This window comes from Acinonyx jubatus, chromosome B4 (assembly GCF_027475565.1).
Source record: "Acinonyx jubatus isolate Ajub_Pintada_27869175 chromosome B4, VMU_Ajub_asm_v1.0, whole genome shotgun sequence".
Taxonomy (NCBI): domain Eukaryota; kingdom Metazoa; phylum Chordata; class Mammalia; order Carnivora; family Felidae; genus Acinonyx; species Acinonyx jubatus.
The window spans coordinates 125,055,721-125,076,679 of record NC_069387.1 but is presented as its reverse complement, the minus strand read 5'-3'; the positions used below and the strand labels follow the sequence as shown (position 1 = coordinate 125,076,679).

General features: G+C 45.8%; 1 protein-coding gene across 2 annotated transcripts in view; it reads left to right on the top strand.

Moving 5' to 3' along the window:
* SYN3 (synapsin III) overlaps positions 1-20,959 on the top strand; it is a 464,763-nt gene that overhangs the window by 382,673 nt on the left and 61,131 nt on the right. For both annotated transcript variants that reach the window (XM_027070900.2, XM_027070901.2), the window contains exon 7: positions 5,844-5,906. In XM_027070900.2, coding sequence (XP_026926701.2) covers positions 5,844-5,906 — 63 coding nt within the window. The remainder of the gene's footprint in view (positions 1-5,843; positions 5,907-20,959) is intronic.

Below are 20,959 nucleotides of genomic sequence, written 5' to 3'. Positions count from 1 at the left end.
CCATTGGACAGTGCTGAACTCTGGAGCACCCGGGGCATGTGAGCGGGACAAGGAGCCTGTGAGAGGCTGGTGCGGCCTCCCATCCCCAAGGGGACTAAATAAAGCTATTGTTGGGAAGGGAAGAGAGAAAATAGCCGACAAGATGTTTTTTGTCCTCTGTGACCTGTCTGTGTTCAGGGGAGGGGCTGGCATGTTGCAGATGAGTGGAAATGGGAATGGCCTCTGAAGCCCATTTGAACAGCTTGGGAAGGGAAAGATGGAAAGGGGAGGGAACATGGGAGGCGGTGGAGAAGCCCCACCAGTCCTTACCTGTCTGACCCTGGACAAATGGCTTGCCTCTCATCTCTTCTCTGTCTTGTGGGGAGGGAAAGATGCTGCCATACATAAAGTGCCCAGCACCATCCCTTGTTGTTACAAGACACTCCATACATGCAGTCGTCATTAGCCTGGGAGATTATATGGTGGGCGGTCTCACCCAGGGTGCAATACCATGGCACAACCTTCATTTCCTGAGCTCTTGGAAACCACTGGAGAAACCTATCAGAATGTCTCCATATTCTGCTGATTGTCCCCCATGAAAAGTTCTTGGCCTGGCCTCTAGGAATGAAGACACTGGTTTGTAAGGACACCTGTACAAAGATATTTGGTGGTCTTGCCTGCAATAGCACAGAGACAGAGACAGAAACAGACACACGGAGAGAGAATGTTACACAAATGTCTACTAACAGGAAAGTGGCTGATTGTGGCACTGTGTCTTGTAGAATATTGTGAAGCTTCAAACCATTGGGTTAAGGGTGTACCTGCCATCCTGGGAGAGGGAGTGTGCATGGCGCGATATTCAGCGAGGAGAGCCATTTTTGAAAAAACAAACGTCAGCCTCAACCATGTATGTCCATATGTGTTTACAAACCTGAGCATGACAAGCAGTGAGCAGGAGAACACATTAAATACACCAGGCAGGTGAGATCAGTTACCTGGGCTGGGGAGTGGGGGAGGGATGTGGGAAAAATAAAAAAGATTATGGCAAAGTAGGAAAAAACTTAGAGAAGACAGATGCAAAATTCTATCTCTAAGATGATTGCAGAATATCCCATTTTTTTGTTTTTTTAATTTATTTAAATTCAAGAATATCCCATTTTTTAATTGGAATTCTAAATGAACTTTATAAAGGAATACGGACCGATACAAACATTGATTTGGTTAGATGATGAGGTTGTGGACCATCCTCATCTTGAATTTCTATGGTCATTTGAAGGCTATTATTTCAAATTTTTAAAGCATCACTTTTTTATTATTAATTTTAATTTTTATTTATTTTGAGAGAGTGTGTGAGCAGGGGAGGGGCAGAGACACAGAGAGACAGAATCCCAAGCAGGCTCCATGCTGTCAGTGCAGGGGCCTCAAACCCACAAACAGGGAAATCATGACCTGAACTGGAGTTAAGAGTCCAATGCTTAGCCCACTGAGCCATCCAGGCACCCAGAGAGCCTTCCTTTCTTACGGAGACTTGCTCATGACTCCACCCACTCCAGACTTGCCCACCATGCCACCCTGTTCTGCTCGTTCATTGCACAGCCCACCCTCTAAAACAAGAGATCTTGTCTCAATCTTGTGTCCTGCACAGCATAACGCATAGTGTCACCACTTCGTCCTCACTCAATTCATGAATTGATTTGATTTGATATTATTTTATCGGTCGTTATAATTAAGAGAAAGAATTTATTGCACTCTAGATATGCACGTGGTCCCCAGAGAAGTGTGCCTTGATAGAGAGGGTGCTTGACTGAGAGCCAAAACTCATGGCCTTGACTTCTCGTTCTGTTGTATGGCACGAAAACAATCACTTTTTACTCTTTGGGCTTCAGTTTCTGGGAGGACACACACATGTGTTAGTTTCCTATTGCCACACTAACAAATCAAGCACCTGAAAAGAACACCTCTGTATTACCTCACAGATCCGTAGATCAGAAGTCCGGGATGGCATGTCAAGGTTCTCTGCTTAGGGTCTCATAAAGCCAAAATCAAAGTGCCAGCATCCTGCATTTTCTTCAGGAGCTCAAGATTCCCTTCCAAGCTCATTCCTGTTAGGGCAGAATCCAGTTCTTTGCCACAGTGTGCCTCTGGTCCCCACTTCCTGGCTGCCTATCAGCCAGGGGCCACCTTCAGCTCCGGCAGGCTGCCCACATTCCTTCTTAAGTGACCACCTCCATCTCAAAGCAGGAATAGTGTGCTGAGACTTTCTCATGCTTTGAATCTGTCTGCCTCCCTCTTCCACTGGCCTGCGATGGTTCTCGCTCTTAAGGGCTCATGTGATCTGATTACGTCCTCCCAGATAATCTCTATACTTTAGGGTCATGTGTGCCATATGATGTAAAACGATCGTTGTAAGACTTCATATGATGATCTCATCAGCCTCCAGAGGTTAGAGGGGGACATCTCGGGGAGAATTCCTAGAAATTATGCCTACCACCACATGGCCACATGGGGGTATACAAGATGATTGCTAAGTTCTTCCAGATTAAAAGTGCCACAGCCTTTAATTACCTCTGATTATTCCCTCTGGCATAGCCCCCCCGATTTTCCTTTGTTGGATTTCATTTCCCCCTCTGCCATACTATCACATACTGCCAAGCAGCAGCCTCTAGCTCTCCTTCCTCTTCCATCAAGCCTTCCTTCATCTCCTTACCCCACAGAGCAGGTGTTAGCTCCTTCCTCTGCTCAGTCCTGCTCTACACTTTGAGTTTGAACCTCCCCTTGGTGCTAAGCAGTTTTACACCCCTCATTTCATTTCTTCTTCCCCCCACACACACATGAGTTAGGCATCATCATTCCCACTTTGCAGATCAGAGAGCTAAGTTCTGAAGAGATTAAATATCTAGCCCCAGATGAGAAAGTTTAACTGCAACATCCACATTCTTTCCAGTACCCGTCAGTGTGTGGGGAGATAATCAGGCCGGGAGAGGAGGAGGGGGAGACAGAGCACACCCGTTCCCCCTCACCTCCCGCTCCACCTTACAATGACCTGGAGATGAAGCCCCAGTAGTGACCTGGGCAGTTCTTGGACTGCTGGAGGTCTCCAGGGTCTGTGAGTGGATGGCTGGGTGTGACAGCTCTACTGGGGAACAAAAGCCACTTGGTGAAAATGCATCGATTCATTTTACTTCACATCCCTCGGGTTGGTAAAATGCAGGTCTTTCCAACCTCAAGTGTTGGGAGCTCTTTCCCTGCCTGTGAGAGCATAGTCAGTACAGCCACTTTGGCGACCAAATTTGGCAATATTTGGCAAAAACGAGAGGAGCATTGCCCGGCCCCAGCAATTCCAGTCCTGTTACCCCTGCCCCAGAGAGACTCCCCTGCAGGTGCAGAGGGGACCGAGTTCAAGAATGTTTGTACTAGTCGAGGGGCACATAGGTGATTCAGTCAGTTAAGCTTCTGACTCTTGGTTTCGGCTCAGGTCATGATCTCACAGTTCGTGGGTTCGAGCCCCGCATCGGGCTCTGTGCTGACAGCATGGAGCCTGCTTGGGATTCTCTCTCTCTCTCCCTCTGTCTCTGCTTTCTCTCTCTCTCTCAAAAATAAATAAACATTAAAAAACAAATGTTTATACTATTATTATTTATCATTGGAAAAATAGAAATCGCCTAAACGTTCATCAGCAGGCAGTGAACAAATGGTAATGTGTTCATAAAATAGCAATAAAAATGAATCCACACTAGATAGATGGGCACACGTGAATCTCACAAACATAATGTGCAAAAAGGGTTGTCAAGAATAGATTCTTTTGATGCCACTTACACATAAAGTTTAAAATTGTGGAGTGTGTGTTGTTTGAGAATCATATGTAGTAATTAAAATATGAGTAAATGCAAGGCAGTGATAAACATAGAATTTGTATAATGATTATAACCTCTGGGCAGGAGGGAGGGAGTGTGATAAGAAGGCATATCAGGGGCTTCATCTGTGTGGGCAGTGGTTTATTTCTTAAGTGAGGGGGTGTCCATGGTATTGCTCCCTAAGTCTTTTTTCATCTGTGAAATATTTTATAGTAACTATTAAACTATCAAGTAATCACCACGGGGAAGATGGTTATCACAGAACAGTAAGTGGAAGGAACAGGAAGCGAAATTGGGTATTCACTATACTCACAATGTAGAGCAAATGAAAAAAAATATGGATTTATAAAAAAGAAGATCAGCAGATAATACACATCTGAGGGTGATTTTTATTATCTTCTGTGTAATAACAACATAACACTTTATTATATTTTCCAAACTTTTTATAGTGAGTACATATTGCTTTTGGACTCAAAATCAAATATTGCTCTTTAAAAAAAAAAACATGGATTTGTTCTTTCTAGGCACCAAGATATGATCAATGGTAGCCAAAATTAAGAGGGAAATTTTTTTATTCAACATCTACTGCAGGAAGCCCTGAGCCAGATCTTAGGGGAAACAGTTCACATCAGGCTTAGAGGTCTGACAGGCCCAAGTTCAGGTCCTAATTCCACCCTTTCCCAGCACCTACCTTGAGTCTCAGTGCCCTACCTGTGAAATGGTGATTCAAAAAAACATACCTCCCCTGCTTGCCTGATGGAGCCCCTGCGTGAGTAAAATAAGACGAGGCCCATCGAATGGCTCTGGGACCACAGTGGACCCTTCCATGGCACCTACAGCCTCACCTCCAGGTCAGACTAGACTCTGGGCACCAAGAGAGAAGAGCCAGGTTCCTCCTCTCAAGGCACCCAGAGGGTCAGGATGGACAGCACTGTCAGGAGACAAGCCAGGACCGAATGACCAACACCAGAACAGACAGCACAGAGAGTAACATGATCACCCCTGGCTGGGTTGATCCAAGTAGGGGGAGTGATATTATTACTAAATAACTAAAAGGGATGACCTTTGCCCTCAAATACCTCCAAACAGACTTCCCGACACCAAACAAACACATCTCAAGCAACATAGGAACAGAATGAAGGAGGAGATGCCTAGCCTGGGTTTGAACCTAGTGCCCTCACTTCCCAGTAGAGTGACCACGGGTATGGATAGGTGAGCATCTAATGTTTGGAGTGCCCTGTCTTCCTCTGTGTCATAAGGAGAAGCATGTATGCCTCTAATAGGTCTTGCTGAGAAGACTGGGCACCTTCCCTGGGTCAGGCAGTGTTCTTGGAACTGAGGATTCTATAGGGAGCCAACTAGACAAGTAATGTGGCTCTCTAAAGGAGATGATACAGGACAGTCACTCAGAACAGCGCCCAGCACTGTGCGGCCAGTAAATGTGTGTGCCCATGTGGGCATGACCACTATTATTAAGACACCCGCTAGGGTGGCCTGGATAGGGACTGGGGGAGGGAATGAGTTTCCAGATACTTGAAGGTTTTTTTCAAGGATAACGTAAGGCAGAACCGTGATGGAGTAATGAAGCTTTCATTTGCTGAGTACTTACAATGTAAAGATTTCCATGTAATAGCTTGTTTGATTCTCACAGTAACCCTATGGGATGGATACTCATCATCCCCATTTTACAGATGAGGAAACTGAGCCACAGATCCTTGCTGAGCTTGTCTGTGGTTGCACAAGTGGTAAAGCCAGGATCTGAAAGCTTCCTACCGTCTCTCCAGAATGGTGGGTGCCCCAGGCAGGCTGGCTTTAAATACTCAGAGCTTCCTTTGGAAGCCCAGTTCGCTGGCATGTAGGGTGTTTGAGCAGCAGCAGAATGACCATCTGTCAGAGCATTCTTGTGGGGATTCCTGGTAATAGCAGATGACTGAATCTTTCTCTAGAACAGGTGGTGCCCAGAGTCTTGCTTTGGGATGCTAATGAGCGATTTCCTCTGGTCTCTTACAGCTCACAGCCCCACACTTCCCTGTGGTGGTCAAGCTGGGACACGCCCACGCCGGAATGGGAAAGGTATGAGAAGCAGCTCTTAATACTCACGCTAATATTCACACAGCCTCCCCAGACTACTTGTTACCCTCTTCCTCTGTCCCCCTCCAGCCCCACCTTAGCTCAGCCCCCCAGAACAGTGTTAGAGGAGCCCAGGATGCAGGATGCACCCCCTCCTCCCCACCCCACCTTCCTCTGAGCTTGGGGCCTCTCTCCAGCTCGGCCTGTACCTGCTGAACCCTACCTGGATTTGCCAGCTTAATTGTTTCCTGTTATGGTGCATTTGGGAAAATGGATGTGAAGCATATTATAGACGATGATGCCTTTGTTCTGTCATCATCTCCACAGCTACTCTCTAAGCTCATGTCTTAGTCATCTCCCTGCCACTTACAGGGCTAGTACCTAGAAGGAGGCGAATATGTATGGCTCCGTGGAGGAAACCCCTGGAATCACTTAGCTTCTGCAACAGTAAATCATATATTGGACACAGTCACAGCTGACATAGCATGACAAACTATATTGGTCAGATTCTTTCAACTGCAAGTATAGAAACTCAAAATCAAGAGGCAAAGGATAATTCATTGGTTCAAGCCACCAGGAAGTCTGGGATAGTTCTGGATAGGTTCAGGCAGAGCTGGATCCAGGAGCCCAAAGGATACCATCAGAGCTCAGTCTCCTGTATTTCTTGACCCTTTTATCTCTGCCTAGTATTTACTTCAGGTAGTGAAGGTGGCTGTGGGTGGCCTACCCTGGTCCCCAAGCTCACTGTCCCAGAGGAAAAAGGACCTTGTCTCTTTCCAGCATCTCTGTATAAATCCCATGGAGGGACACTGGTCAGCTTTGCCTGGGTTCCTGAGCCTAACAAGTGCACGCGGAGATGTTTGCAGCCCCACTTGAACTGTGTGGATCAGGGATCCCACAGGAAAGGGAGATGTTCTCCTAAATAAGAGGGGTGGGAATGTGGGGAAGTGTGGGGGCTACCACAGGCCACCTCTCAAGCCTCTGGCTCAAATAAATACAAATCTTGATCTGGGTGGGCCCGGCCCAGCCATCAATAATCCTGCACCTGGTACCTTTATTCTTTTCCACCCTGTTATGTCTTCTGTGCCATCTGTTCCCACCTAAAGTCCACCTCCTTCAGGCAGCAAAGAGTGCGAAGGGCCAGATGGGTCAGGGCCTGACCCACGGCTCTGACATTGGTGTGAACTTGTACCATTTGCCATCTGACCTCTCTTGGCCCTTCTCTGTCAAATGGCAATGATCCTAACAACCATCCTTAAAATGAGTCCTCCTTCTAAAATACTACATCTTCCAGGGCGCCTGGGTGGCTCAGTCGGTTAAGCAACTGACTTCGGCTCAGGTCATGATCTCACAGTTTGTGGGTTCGGGCCCCGCGTCGGGCTCTGTGCTGACAGCTCGGAGCCTGGAGCCTGCTTCGGATTCTGTGTCTCCCTCTCTCTCTGCCCCTCCCCTACTTGTGCTCTGTCTCTCTCTCTCTCTCTCTCTCTCTCTCAAAAATTAATAAAATGTAAAAAACAATTTTTTACATATTTTTAAATAAAATAAAATACTACATCTTCCTGAAAATACACACCATGAGGGCAGGGATATTGCCTATGTGTCCACTACCATCTCCCAGGGCCCAACATGGCCCCTGGTGCCCAGTGGCCCCTCAGCTTTTTGGGCAAGTGGATAGATGAGTGACTCCCTCTTTAGACACCTGCCCTCCTCCCGATCCCTCCTGCACCCCTGCCACTGGCTAGAGCCCCTCCACTCCACTGAGACTGCCCTCACCATAGTGCTCAGTGACCCTCTGCTGCTGAGTCAGCGGGCACTGTTCTGTCCATATAAGAGCTGACCTCCCTGTATCACTTAAAGCTGCTGGCCACCCCTTCTGTCCCAAAACTCCTTCTCCAGTGGCCTCTGACCCATGCCCCTCTATCTCCAACTACCCCTCACAGTCTCCTTCATGTCGTTTTCTTGCTGCACCATCTTTAATGTGTCTGTGCCCGCAGCACATGCGATCTAAACGCTCGTCTGCTCTCTCAGCTTCTGTGACCACCTGCATGCCAAGTCCTCCGTCCCATTTCCCAGCCAGAGCCCAAGCTCTTATATCCAGTTCCCTCCACTCCATCCCCACCTTGTCTCCCGTGGAAACCTCAGGCTCTAACTGTCCCGGCAGTGTGCTCCCTGTCCTGGTCTTTCCCCTCTTCCTCCTCCTCCTCTTCCTCCTGGGGCCGTCTCTGCAGCAGGAATTGCCAGCCCCTCTGTTGTCTCAGAACAGAAATCTTGGAGTCATCTCCCTCCTCCATTTCCAAACCGTTGTCAAGTCTTGTCATTTGCCATTGTTAAAGTTTCTCAAACCTGTCCCTTTCTTTCTGCCCACTGCCACCATCTTGGACAATTCTGGTAGAGTTAGAGACTTCCCAAGAATTAAATTTTGTTTCTAAGACTTCAAATAATCCCAGACAGGAAATACTTAAAGACACTGATTCAATGCTTGGGGGAAGGGGTGCTCTGAGAAACTCAGGCCCAAAGGGATTCCCAAAACATGGAAAGGAAGATGCATACATATCCAAGGATAAAAAGTGCCACCGGCTAGAATAAACCAGAGTTTGCAGAAGTGCTGACATCAAGGGAAAAGGGCTTTTCTCCTTCAGTTTGGAATGAGAAAACTATCGGGAAAGGCCTGGACATGCCGACTGAGCAGATGATGTCATATTCATGTCTGAGAGGGAGAAACACAAAATTGGTACCTTCTGTGGTAGTTTGACTTCTCTCAAGGAAGAAGATTGTCTTCCTGGAGACCAGCAAGGAGAACTTTCCTAAGAGGAAACTGGTAAAGAGGTTACCAATGGACTCAGTGTTGTTGGAAATCCACCTAGGTCCCCACTGACCCATCTTCAATTATATTTTGCTCCTTTGATCATATATATTGATTAGCACCTCCTCAGTGCTGAGAGTCAGAAGATGGACAGGACCTAGTTTCTGCTGTCAAGGAACTGGGGAGACAGGCACCTCAATAGGTAAAATGTGTGTTGTGAGTCTGATAGAAGGGTGTGCAGTGAGTATGGAGATTGAAGAAGAGAGCTTAATTCCACCTAGAGGATGGAAAGGTGGAAAGAAGTCCCCTGCCTGGGGAACTGTACGTGGTTTGCTGTGCATGGAAGTAAAGGGAGTTCTAACAAACAAGACAAGAGATGGACTGGTACTCTCTCACAAAGAATAGAGGCTGTCACAAGGCACAGAAATCAACAGGTAGTGAAATGCTATGCAGTCTGGGGAGCACTCAGGTAGGAGGTAATCATGGGGAGCACCCTGAGTTCTTTAGAAATCAGGCCAGACCAGTGGTTCTTATGGGGGAGGGGAATCCTGGCTCCCAAGGGGCACTTTTGGTTGTCACAACTGGGAGCGGGGGCGGGGTGGGGGGGAATGGTACTACTGTCATCTGGCATCTACTGAGTAGAGACCAAGGATGCTGCTGAACATCCCACAACGCCTAAGACAAGCCCACAACAAAGAATTACACAACCCAAAATGTCAATAGTGTCAAGGTTGAGAAACCCTGGACAAAACTAATTTCATTTCCTTTGTTGAAAGCTTTACCAGTCCAGAAACCAGAGGAAGCAGTGGTTATTACAGAGTTCAACATGCTTCAAAGTCTGTTCCAAAGAATTATAATTATTCAGATGTTAAAGCCTATTTTGGTCAAATAGGCTTGGAAAATGCTGTGTTAAAGTAAGTTTTTAGTGTGGAACTTAAGAGTCATAAATTTGCTTATATACATTGTTGTGGTAAAAGAACATGAAAGGCGTGCTGAATTTCCCAGACATACTTGACCCCAGAAACCTTTGACCATTTTTTGTATTGTGTCCTTTTGTTAATTTGTAAGAACTCTTTACTTACTCAGTACCTTAATCTTTCTCATACTTTGCAATTATTCTTCTCCATTTGACAGTTCCATGCCCGTTTTATTATTCAGTTTTTCAGCATTTTTTTTAAGTTATTTTTTAATGTAGCCAAACGTTTCCATGTTTGGGAGGCCACGTGTTATAGTGGCTAAGGGTATTGATGTGAATCTAGGTTACACACCTTGTTATGAGACCTGAGGTAGGTTACTTAGCCTCCCCCACCTTAGTTTCTTCATGTGTATAATGAAGATAATAACAGTAGCAACCTTATAAACTGGTTGTGAGGATTAGGAGATGTTATGCATGTCAAGCACACAGCTCAGTGCCTTAGAACACAGTGGGACTCAATAAATTGTAGCTGTCATGAGTATTAAGAATGTTTAGGGGTGTCTGGCTGGTTCAGTCAGTAAAGCATATAACTCTTCATCTCAGGATCATGAGTTCGAGCCCCATGTTGGGTGTAGAGATTACTTACAGATTAAAAATTAAAAAAAAAAAAAAAAAAAAGAATGTTCAGACCTGCTCTGGGGACCCAAAATCCAAATGAAGTCAATAAAGGAGATAAGAGTAACCAGCATCATCTGTCAGGGACTCTATTTCATTTGGCTGTAATTTCGGTATGAGTCAGATCAGTAAGGAGTTGCCAAAGCCTCTAATCCATAAATGGACAATAAATAGATGAAAACGGGCTCACCCTCATTAGTCATTAGGGAAATGCAAACTAAACCACAGTAAGATGCCATTGAATGACCACCAGAATAGCTAAAGTTAAAAAGATTAATAATGCTAAGTGTTGGCAAGGACATGGGAGAATTGGAGCATACACACACAGCTACTGAAAGGGTGAATCTGTACAACTGCTTTGGAGTACGGGTTGATATCACTCACTGAGAAGTTACGTAAAAGTTCTTTTAGGGATAGCCAGCTTAAATGCATGCATGTATACACCAGTGTTTACAACAGCTTGTTCATAATTGCCAAAACCCGGGCACAGCCCATGCATCCATTCATAATAGATTAGATAAATAAATTAAAGTATATTCAGACAAATAGAAAGCTACCAGCAATGAGAATGAATGCACTACAACTATATGTAACAGCACGCATAAATCTCACATGCTTATTTCATTGAGTGAAATAAGTCAGATACAAAAGAATGCCTATTTACATCCTTCCATTTATATAAAATTCAAAAACCAGGGAAACCAAACTGTAGTGTTAAATGGGGCACATATTTAGATTTTAAATTTTTTAAGAAAATTATTACCATAAAAGAGTAGAAGTTACCTTTGTGGAGGACGAATGAGTGGTATTGGGGATGAGGCAAGAGTGGGCAAAGTTCAGGGCCTTGACTTGAGTGATGGTTATGTGGATGTGTGCTTTGTGAAAGCTCGCTGAACTGTTGCTTTTGTACTATGCAGTTCTGTGTATATGTGGTGTATTTCAAAGTAAAGTAAGGTTTAAACATTGTAATCCACTCTTTGGACCTATTAATGGAGACCTGATACCCAGAACAAAGGGAGAGTCCTGCACTGCCCTGGTCAGTCCATGGCCAGAAGATTGTATTGGGTTCTGGGCTGTACATCCATTCTGGATGTTTGAGAGAGCCACTGACGAATGAGTGTGTCCTGGAGGGAAATGCACTCAGCGGTGAAGGCAAGGGGCATCTAGCCTGGAAGCACTAGAGACAGTGTCGCCAGCATCTTCAGAAATGTGGAGAATTGTCATGGGAAGATGGATGGGACCAATTCGAAACTGGGATCAAAGTTAGGAGGAAACAAACAAATGTCAACTGTGTCGATGACACAGCTTTGTGAACATTAATGAAATGGACGGTCCTTTAGGTAAGAGGTTCCCATCAATGCAGAGTCGGAGCAAGGATGAATACTTACTGGGAGGTTCCAAGAGAATTTAAACATCATGTGAGATGTTTGAAACCCCTGAAATTGAGTCAGTTCTGTGTATATGTTTGTGTGCAGATATGGTACGAACTTTCTGGGTGGGAAGGGGTCCATAGTTTCTTTCAGCTTCTCACCCTTCCAAAGGTTAAAACACCTTGAGATGATTCCTACATACCTTCCAATGATGAGACTCGGTGGTTACTGTCAGAGGATTAGAAGTCAACTTCAAGGCCAACTGCCAGTATAATGTGGGAGTAAAGTTTATAGAATCTGGAATCAGGGTTTTGGGTTTGGGTCGAGATTTACCGTTTCCTAACTGTGTGTCCTTGGGGATGTGTTCAATATCTCTGTACCTCAATTTTCCCATCTCCAGTATGGGGACAATACCGCCCTCCTGGAGTTATAATGAGGATAAAATAAACCAATCAAGCCTTGGGAGGGTTCCTGATAAACACTCAGGCGATAGGAACTTTTAAAACCCACTACAAATATAAACTGTTATTCTGATTACTTAACTGCTTATCTCGGCAACATCCCCTGGAGAGGCCAAACTGACAAGCTAACTCCACCCTGGGACTTGCCTTACCCTCATTTCATAAATTCACAGACTCCCACGGCTTGAGTCCTGACACCTCATCCAGAAGATACGAATGTGGGGCCCCAAAGAGGAGAAGCCTCTTGCTCAAGGCCACACAGTGAGAGAGCATCCCCAAGAACAGAACAGGAAGGGGAAAGAAAGACCTTTGAGATTCTTTGAGCCTGTTCCTTATCTTTAGAGATAAGAACAGTAATAACAACAGTAACCTAATAACCATAGTAATGATAAAAGCTAATGCTTTATAGAGTTTACTCTGTGCAGGCACTGTTCTAAGTGCTTCTTATATATTCACTTATTGACTGTAGTCTTTAAAACTACCCTATGAGGTAGGTACAGTTGGTATCCCCACTTTACAGATGAGGAAACTGAGGCATGGGAAGTAAGTGGTGGAGTTGGGGTACAACCCCAGTCTGGTTCTAGCACCTGAGTTCACAGAGGTGAAGGACATTGACAAGGTCATAGGCCAATAAGCCCAGATATTCTAACACTTCCCCCAGTGTATACAGAGTTTGCTGTCCTTCTAATTCTGGAGTGGGGAGTGACAGGGTTGAGGTGTCCCTGCATCTATCTGGTCTGGAGGATCGAGGTGGCAGCTCCTAAACTTGAGGCTCCCAGCAGCCAGGTGGCTTGCACACCCCTCTTGGCTACGGCTGCTACTGTCTGCAGTTCTGAACAACCAGGACTCTGGTATCATCTCTTGGGCTGACTCACTCAGTAAGCTTCCCCCAGTACCATCCACTTTTCAAGTAGGAGTAGTGGGCCAATAACACTGTCCGGAGAAGGAGGCTAGAAAATGAGCAAATGGACAAATGGAACCCAGGGGAACAGTTAAGAAACCAGAAGGTTCCCCAGCACCTGGGAGACTGCCAGAGAGCTCAGGAGAAGCCAGAGTGGGTGTGAGCAGGGGAAGGGAGCCAGCCAGCAAGGTGTTCCAGGGAAGGAGTGTTCAAGGTCCCTGCCCGACTATGAAGGGGGACAGGGAGGGACCCTCACCCACTCCACTGCCCTCCCTGTCAACTCCCACCTCCCCCATGTCCTCTCTTACCTACCCTGCCACTCCCTTGAGAAGCCACTGGCTTCATTTAGTCTCTGCTTCTCTTGAGCAAAATGGGCCCTTAGCAGAGGTTCTGTCAGTCCTTTACACGTGAATAAAAATCTCAAGCACTGAGCTCCTTCTCACTGCCTCTGGCATGAGGTTGTCCTCTCGACAAGCACGATATATACCGCCATTCTCATTATTCATGCATTCCATGTGTACAAATTCACCCACTCACTAAAATTTATTTGTAATCCCAAAATCAGTTATCATGGCACTTTCATGGTCATTCACAGACATGTGCAGAGCAGCAAATAATGAGCTCAAACAAGGCAACACTCTGCCTTATTTCAGTTCTGGTACTGTATACAAATGTCCTCTTCTCCATCTATTTGGAGCCACACTTACACATTCTTACAGTTTTTCGTAGTGATTTCATTGTTTAAAATACCCCCCCCCCACACACACACACACACAAGTGTAGGGCTGAAGTGCTGTCTAGTGCAAGAAGTCCTAAGTTCAAGAAAGCTGTGATGTTTCTTATTGGGGGAAAAGAAAAAGTATGTGTTAGGTAAGTTTTGTTCAGGCACGAGTTATAATGCTGTTGGCTACTAGCTCAGTGTTAATAAATCCACAATATATGTTAAATAAGATGGTCTTACACAGAAACACACATAAAACAAGGCTATGTATTGATCAGTTGATGAAAAGGCTTGTGACCAGAGGCTTTCAGGAACCCTGTATGTCCCCTAGGAGCTATAGTTCAGTATTCACTAAATCAGTATTTGCTGCAATGTTATAGAACATAACTACCACAAATAATGAGGTTCAACTCAGTGTGCCTGTGTGTGTGTGTGTGTGTGTGTGTGTGTGTGTGTGTAGTATTTGTACATACATGTGTTATCACACACACATACGTATATATTCTGGAGAGTCCTAAAGTCTCTTTCTTCTTTTGGATGCCAAAATGCCAAGATTCTGAGCACAAACAGAAGCAAACTAAAACAGCCATTTTATGACTCTGTCTACCTTGACGTTTGTCATGTTGAAGGCAAAGTCACCTGGGTTATCAACTCATTTTTCTCATGAGGGCTTAAGGCTTAGATCTCTACTGGTGGCATTTCCCCTGCCAATTCCCACATCCCTGAATTGCTCTTGGTTGGCCTGGGTCCTCCAGTCAGCCCGCATTTCTGAGGCCAGCAGCATCCACCTGGGCAAGTCGTTGAAACACATAAGTGCTATGTGTCAAATACGTGAGATAGTCCTGATTTTCCTCACCCCACCACTTGGAAGAGCTAGTGAGTAAAAGCATTAAAAAGTAAGAAGCCTCATGTAAACATGAGATGGGAAGGTACGCAAGGGAGAGTATGGGCTTTGAACTTGGACTCCCTTGGGTTCTCATCTTGACTCTGCCATTTGCCAGCATTGTGACCTTGATCAGATTATGCGATTTCTCTGGGATCACTCGTAACTGAACAGGCGTGAGGATGGACAAGGACGAGAGAGGGGGTATTAACAATTCCAAGTGCCCCTGAGCCAAGTTTGTGCCTTTAACATCTCCTCTGATCCCCAGAGGCACCCTGAGAAGTATTTCTGATCCCAGCTTTGCAGAGTTTCCAAGAGTTGTTTTGCCCAAGGTCACTGTTAAGTGGTGAAAGCAGGATTCGAATCAAGGTCAGCAGGCCCTTCAGCCCTTTCCTCCAGGCTGCCTGGGACAGTTGGGAACACGCTGGTGGAATCATCTCTTCCCTTTGATAAGGCGACCCGCCAACTTAATTGGAGAGTTGATTTATAAAGAATTTCACAGGGCTCCACCCAAAAAACATGTCAGTACCTTGGAGACCAGCACTGACCTTTTCATATGAGCTGCTCTTGTCTGTGGACTGATCTCACCCCAGGCCCAAAGCCAAGACCGAGGACACTGATGCAAGACAATGAGAAGGAGAAAAAGAAAACTATTACTATTACCGGGACTGTGTTTTAAAGACAGCGTGCACCCCTACCACCTACAAGACCCATTTTGTCAAGAGGGACAAAGGCCCAGGAACACATTCATCTGGAAAGAATCAATTATCTGCTCTCGTATGCACTCACCACACAACTCCTCCATGAAAAAGCAGAATATTTTTGGACTGGCAAACATTGAGAAGCAGTAAGATTTCTTTTTTTTCTCTTCTCTGTTTTCCTGGTCCATTGACCATTGTCCATTGACCCATCTTGATATTGTATGTAACAAAGATCAGAGAAGTCATCACCTGAGGAGCCCCTCAGAAAGAGGAGGGCGCACGTGCTGCCTGTTGAGGTGGGGAATGCTTTGTATAATTTGCCACAGTCTGATTACTTGCTCCTTACTTTTCTCCCAGCATCAGATGGTCACATACAATTTATAAAATACATCCACAATCGAGGCCTGTTCAGGCTCCAGCAGTCCTTTGAGGTGGATAATGCTACCATGATACCCATTTTTCAGATGAGACAAGCAGAGATCAAGGAGGCAAAATTGTTTGCACAAGGTCGCACCCAGCATGCTGCGAAGGCTGCATATTCTTTCCACTGTTCCTGGCACCCAGGCCAAGAGGACACTGCCTCCAGACAGTTCCACTGGGAGAACAGCCTACGCATCCACTGAGGCCTCCCTCAGCCAAAATGTGCAGGTGCAACCTATTCTTACTATCACAGGCAAGACAAGCAATGTCTTGGGGCAAGCGGAGGCTGCCTGCCTCCCTGAAGCTGTGGCACAGGGCAGTCTCCCACCCAGCTTCCTGGAGGTGAAACCAGCCACACCTCTGCCTTCTTGGAAGTAGGTCCGTTTAGGGGCAGCCAGCATTGCTGCGACAGGTGGCAACAGCAGGGCTGTTTGTGGGGGAAAGCAAGCGAAGGGTGTAAACAGTAAGCTTATTACATTTTGGAGTGTGCACCTGTGTGTGTGTGTGTGTGTGTGTGTGTGTGTGTGTGTGTGTGTGTGTGTGTGTGTGTGTTTGGGGCAGAGTGAGCAGGCATCTTAAACACAATTTTCAGCAGTCTCTGACAGCCTGCAGACAAATGAGATGCTATTGGCAGACTGTATCCTCTTACCTCAACTCCTGGCCTCCAGTTCCAAGAAACCTTCACACCAACACCCCATATTCCAGGATCAAGGCCAGAAGATGCTACTAAGGAGGCAGCGTGGTGGGACTGTGAATGCTCTTCATGCCTTTTCATGTCGTGATACTTGTAGGAAATGATTGTCGTTAGAGGAATCAGTGGAGTCAAGAGCAGAGGCTGCTGGCAACTGAGGAAAAGGGCCGAGGGGTTCCTGCCACCCTAAGGGACAAGGGAGCAGAAGCGAGAGCACCTGTCCAGATGCTCTGGCTGATGGACCAAGTGAGTGTAGCCCTGAAGTCAGGCCTGAGCTCCTCAACAGCCCAGCTACTCACAGTGGACTCTCTGGAAGGACTGGCAGCTTCAGCATCACTTGGGAGCCCCTTAAAAACAGAACACAGGCCTGTCCTCAGACCTGCTGAATCAGATGCAGCATTTTAACAAGATGCTCAGTGGTCAGTGCAGCTCTGTATACCCAGAGGATGCAAACTCAGATGCCCACTGGCAGTCACCAGAATGAGTCAAGAGCCCAGCTGGGGACTGTAATGACCCAGAAAGGCCAGGCCAACCTGCATGAGCAATCACAATTCAGCCCCAGCGGGAAAGCCCTGAGATACCATGCAGCCAGGGCAACCTGATCATCTGATTCTAATTCTCTGGGTCTCTGATATGAATTCCCTTGATTTTAAAATATTGGCAAGTAATTTTCAAATATTTGAAATACCATGTAGGCCAAATAAAACTTATCAGTTGGCCACTGAACACCGTGGAGCACCAGTTGCGTGCCTCCAACTTCCGATGGTGAGTGGGCTCTTGCCCTCTCTTCACTGGGGGCCATGGAGCCTAATAGTTAAGGCCACAGGTTATGCAGTGGACCCAGAAGTTCATCCCAGTTCAGCCTAGGTATATAACTTTGGTTGAACACTTCACTTGGAGTCTTTGATTTCTTTTCTGTAAAATGACCTTAATATATATCTCCCTAGTGGGTGAGGGATTCCCCTGCTGACTGCTTGAGATAAAGCACTTGTAAAAATTTGTAGATACTTGGGGCGCCTGGGTGGCTCAGTCTGTTAAGCATCTGACTCTTGATTTCAGCTCAGGTCATGATCTCACAGTTGTGAGATCGAGTCCTATGTTGGGCTCTGAGTCAGGCTCTGCATCAGGCTCTGTGCTGGGCAGAGAGCCCACTTAATATTCTCTCTCCCCCTCTCCCTCACTTGCACTTTCTCTCTCTCTTTCTCTCTCTCTCAAGAAAAAAAATATGCATAGATACTTAAGATATCGATTCACTTCCCCTAGCACCTAAATGCTTCCTACATTTCCAGCTGCTTACAGATCACTTAGGGACCTTACTAAAATGCAGATTCTGATTCACTAGGCCTGGGTGGGGCCTGTCCGGGAGTCTAACAAGCTCCCAGGTGATACCAGTGCTGCTAGTCTGTGTCAACTAGTCAAGCTAGTCAGGGCTCAGCAAACTTTTTCCATACAGAGCCAGATGGTAAATATTTTAGGCTTTCAGGCCATATGGTCCGTTGGACTACTCCCCTCTGCGCTTGTAGTACGAAACCAGCCCTAAACAATACGGAAATGAATGAGCATGGCCGTGCTCCAATCCAACTTTATTTATGGACACTGAAATTTCAATTTTATGTCATTTTCACGTGTCATAGAATATCATTCTTCTTTTGATTTTTTTTCCCCAACCACTTAAAAACTGTCCTATATTCGGGGGCTGCACAAAAAATTGGCAGTAGCCCTCAGGCTGTGGTTTGCAGGCTCCCGTTCCAGGTCCTCTTAAAATCTGAACCAAATCAGCTTCCCCTGCTGGATTATAAACTTGCCAGGTGCACCCGCTGCACCCACGGACTCCACCTCCCCTCCAGGCCGAGGCCGAAGCCCTGGACAGCGGCAAGTCCCTGCCTTCACCCTGTGCAATGCACGAGAGCCTGGGAAGCTGAGGTGTGCCCTTCAGAGCTGACACTTGTCAGTTGCCTCCCTTCCCTTCCACTCAATCTCACGGTCACACTGTTACTTTATAAACATGCAGGCCAAAGAATCAGTGACCTGGGAACTCGAGAACAACAGAAGGAGTTTTGATTTATTACAGGGAAGAGTAAAGGAAAGGGACCAGCCAGCTGATAAGCAGGATAATTAGGCAGTTGCCTAAACAGCCCATCACTTGTTCTCATCACTTCCCACCACTCCTTCTGACCCCTGGCAACACATGACCCAAGCCAGCTGGGGCGAGGACATCCTTTGGGCCCTGGGTCTCAGCCTTCAGAAAGATTGGAGGAGGGGCAGAGGCTTTCGAAAACTTGAGGCCAAGGGCTCTTGTATTCATTCAACAAATGCTAATGGATTTGGTGCTCAGCCATTCTGAGTTGGGGACTCCATAAATGTTTATTGAATATTCTGGCAAATATTTATGAACGTGTGTTATGTGCAAAGAGTGGGCTAGATTCTGGGATGGACGACTCTTGGTTAAGATCCAGAGATGAAACTAAAATAACCTTGTATGTTAACTACACTGGGATTAAATTTTTTTTAATAAAATAAGTAAAAATCTTAAAACAAATAAATTTTTTAAAAAGACCCTGGGGTGTGGGGCACTTGGTTGGCTCAGTCGGTTAAGCATCTGACTCTTGGTTTTGGCTTAGGTCATGAACTCACGGTTTGTGAGTTCAAGCCCCACATCGGACTTCATGCTGATGGTGCAGAGCCTGCTTGGGATTCTCTCTCTCTCCCTCTCTCTGCTCCTCCCCTGCTCTCTCTCTTTCTTTCTCAAAATAAAATGAATAAACTTAAAAAAAAAAAAAAAAGACCCAAGATGAAAAAGACTTGGCTTCTGAATGTAGGGAATTTATACACAAAACACATAGGCTCACACTAGACTACAGTCTAATGCAGGGCTTGGCAAACTACCACCCACAAGCCAAACCCAACCCCTGACCTGGTCTTTTCAATAAAGTTTTATTGGAACATAGCCCTGCCTACTTGTGTACATATTGTCTATGGCTGCTTTCATACTACAACATCAGAGTTGAATAGTTTTTATGGTCTGCAAAGCCTAAAATATTTCCCATTGTACTCTTCATAGAAAATGTTTGCCAATTCCTGGTCTAACGCAATGCTTTTCCAAAAATTTGTATAGCAAAACATAATAAGTAGTGGATTTTGTCTTGCCTACTGATTCCCAGATATTAAACATATATTGCAATAAATTTGAAAGAATAAAACTTGCTCTATGTGCAAGGCATTCTGATACATATTGTTCCAGTCTATTTCATTTTTTAATTTTTCTTTTTTTTTGAGAGAGTGTGAGCAGGGAAGGGGCAGAGAGAGAGGGGACAGAGGATCCAAACCGGGCTTTGTGCTGACAACAGTGAGCCCAATGTGGGGCTCAAACTCACACACTGTGAGATTATGACCTGAGCCGAAGTTAGACACTCAACTGATTGAGACTCCCAGGTGTGCCCCATTTCATTTTTTAAAATGTTGTTTGTGACCTATTAAATTCATAACCCATCTCAAACCCACAGTTTGACAAGCCCTCAGTCACTGGAAAGCTCAGCATGTTTATTCATTCATTTATTCAAGAAACATTTATTGAGTGCTTTCTACATGCCTAGGACTATTCTGGACACTGGAGATGCAGTAATGAACATCCCAAAGTCCCTGTCCTCATGAAGCTTACATCCTATGGTGGGAGGCAGACAATAAAAGAAGAAACAAAACTAGGACACATCAGGTGATGAGAAGGACTCTGAAGACAAAAGAAACAAGATGAGCATGATGGTGGTATTATTAGGGAAGCCTTTCTGTGAGTTGACATGTAGAGGAAGGAAAGAATGAGCTATGTGGATGTATGGAAGAAGAGCATAACAGCAAGAGAAGAGCACGTACAAAAGCCCTGAGGCAGGGCCTCTGTGTAGTCCAAGAATGGGCAGAGGGCTAATGGGGCTGGAGTGAGTGCTTGAGGTGACAAGTGACAGGAAATAAGTCCAGAGAGTTGGGGAGAGGTGGTGGAAGGTCATGTAGACAGCTGACTGCAATCCAAGCTGAATGAAGTAAACCCTACAGCAGAAATACCAGCCAAGTGCTAAGGAGGGAGTCCAGATAAAACTGAACAATGATGTAGGGGAAATTTCATTGATCTACTCATTTGTCCTAAAAACCAGGCATGTGTAGGCACTGTGCTGAGGCAACAAATAAACATGGACCCCCTTCAGGAAGCTCCCTTTCTAATAGAGATGACAGCCAGCTGATGAATAATTAAGTTGTGATTGAGGGAAATGTCAGTGGGAGTGGGAGCACCTGCATGGGGTACCAGGAAAACTTCCATGAGGCAGGAGCTATGTTGTGTCTCAAACAATAAGGACACATACAGCAGGTGGATAAGGCTGAGAAACGCACACATTCCAGGCAGCAGGACCCACATACACAAAGGTGTGATGCCCAGGAAAGCATCACAAGCTGCCAGGTATGGTGGGGACAGTGGTTGCCAGGCTTAACAGTGCCTTGGAAGCACCCAGGAAGCTCTGAAATTATAC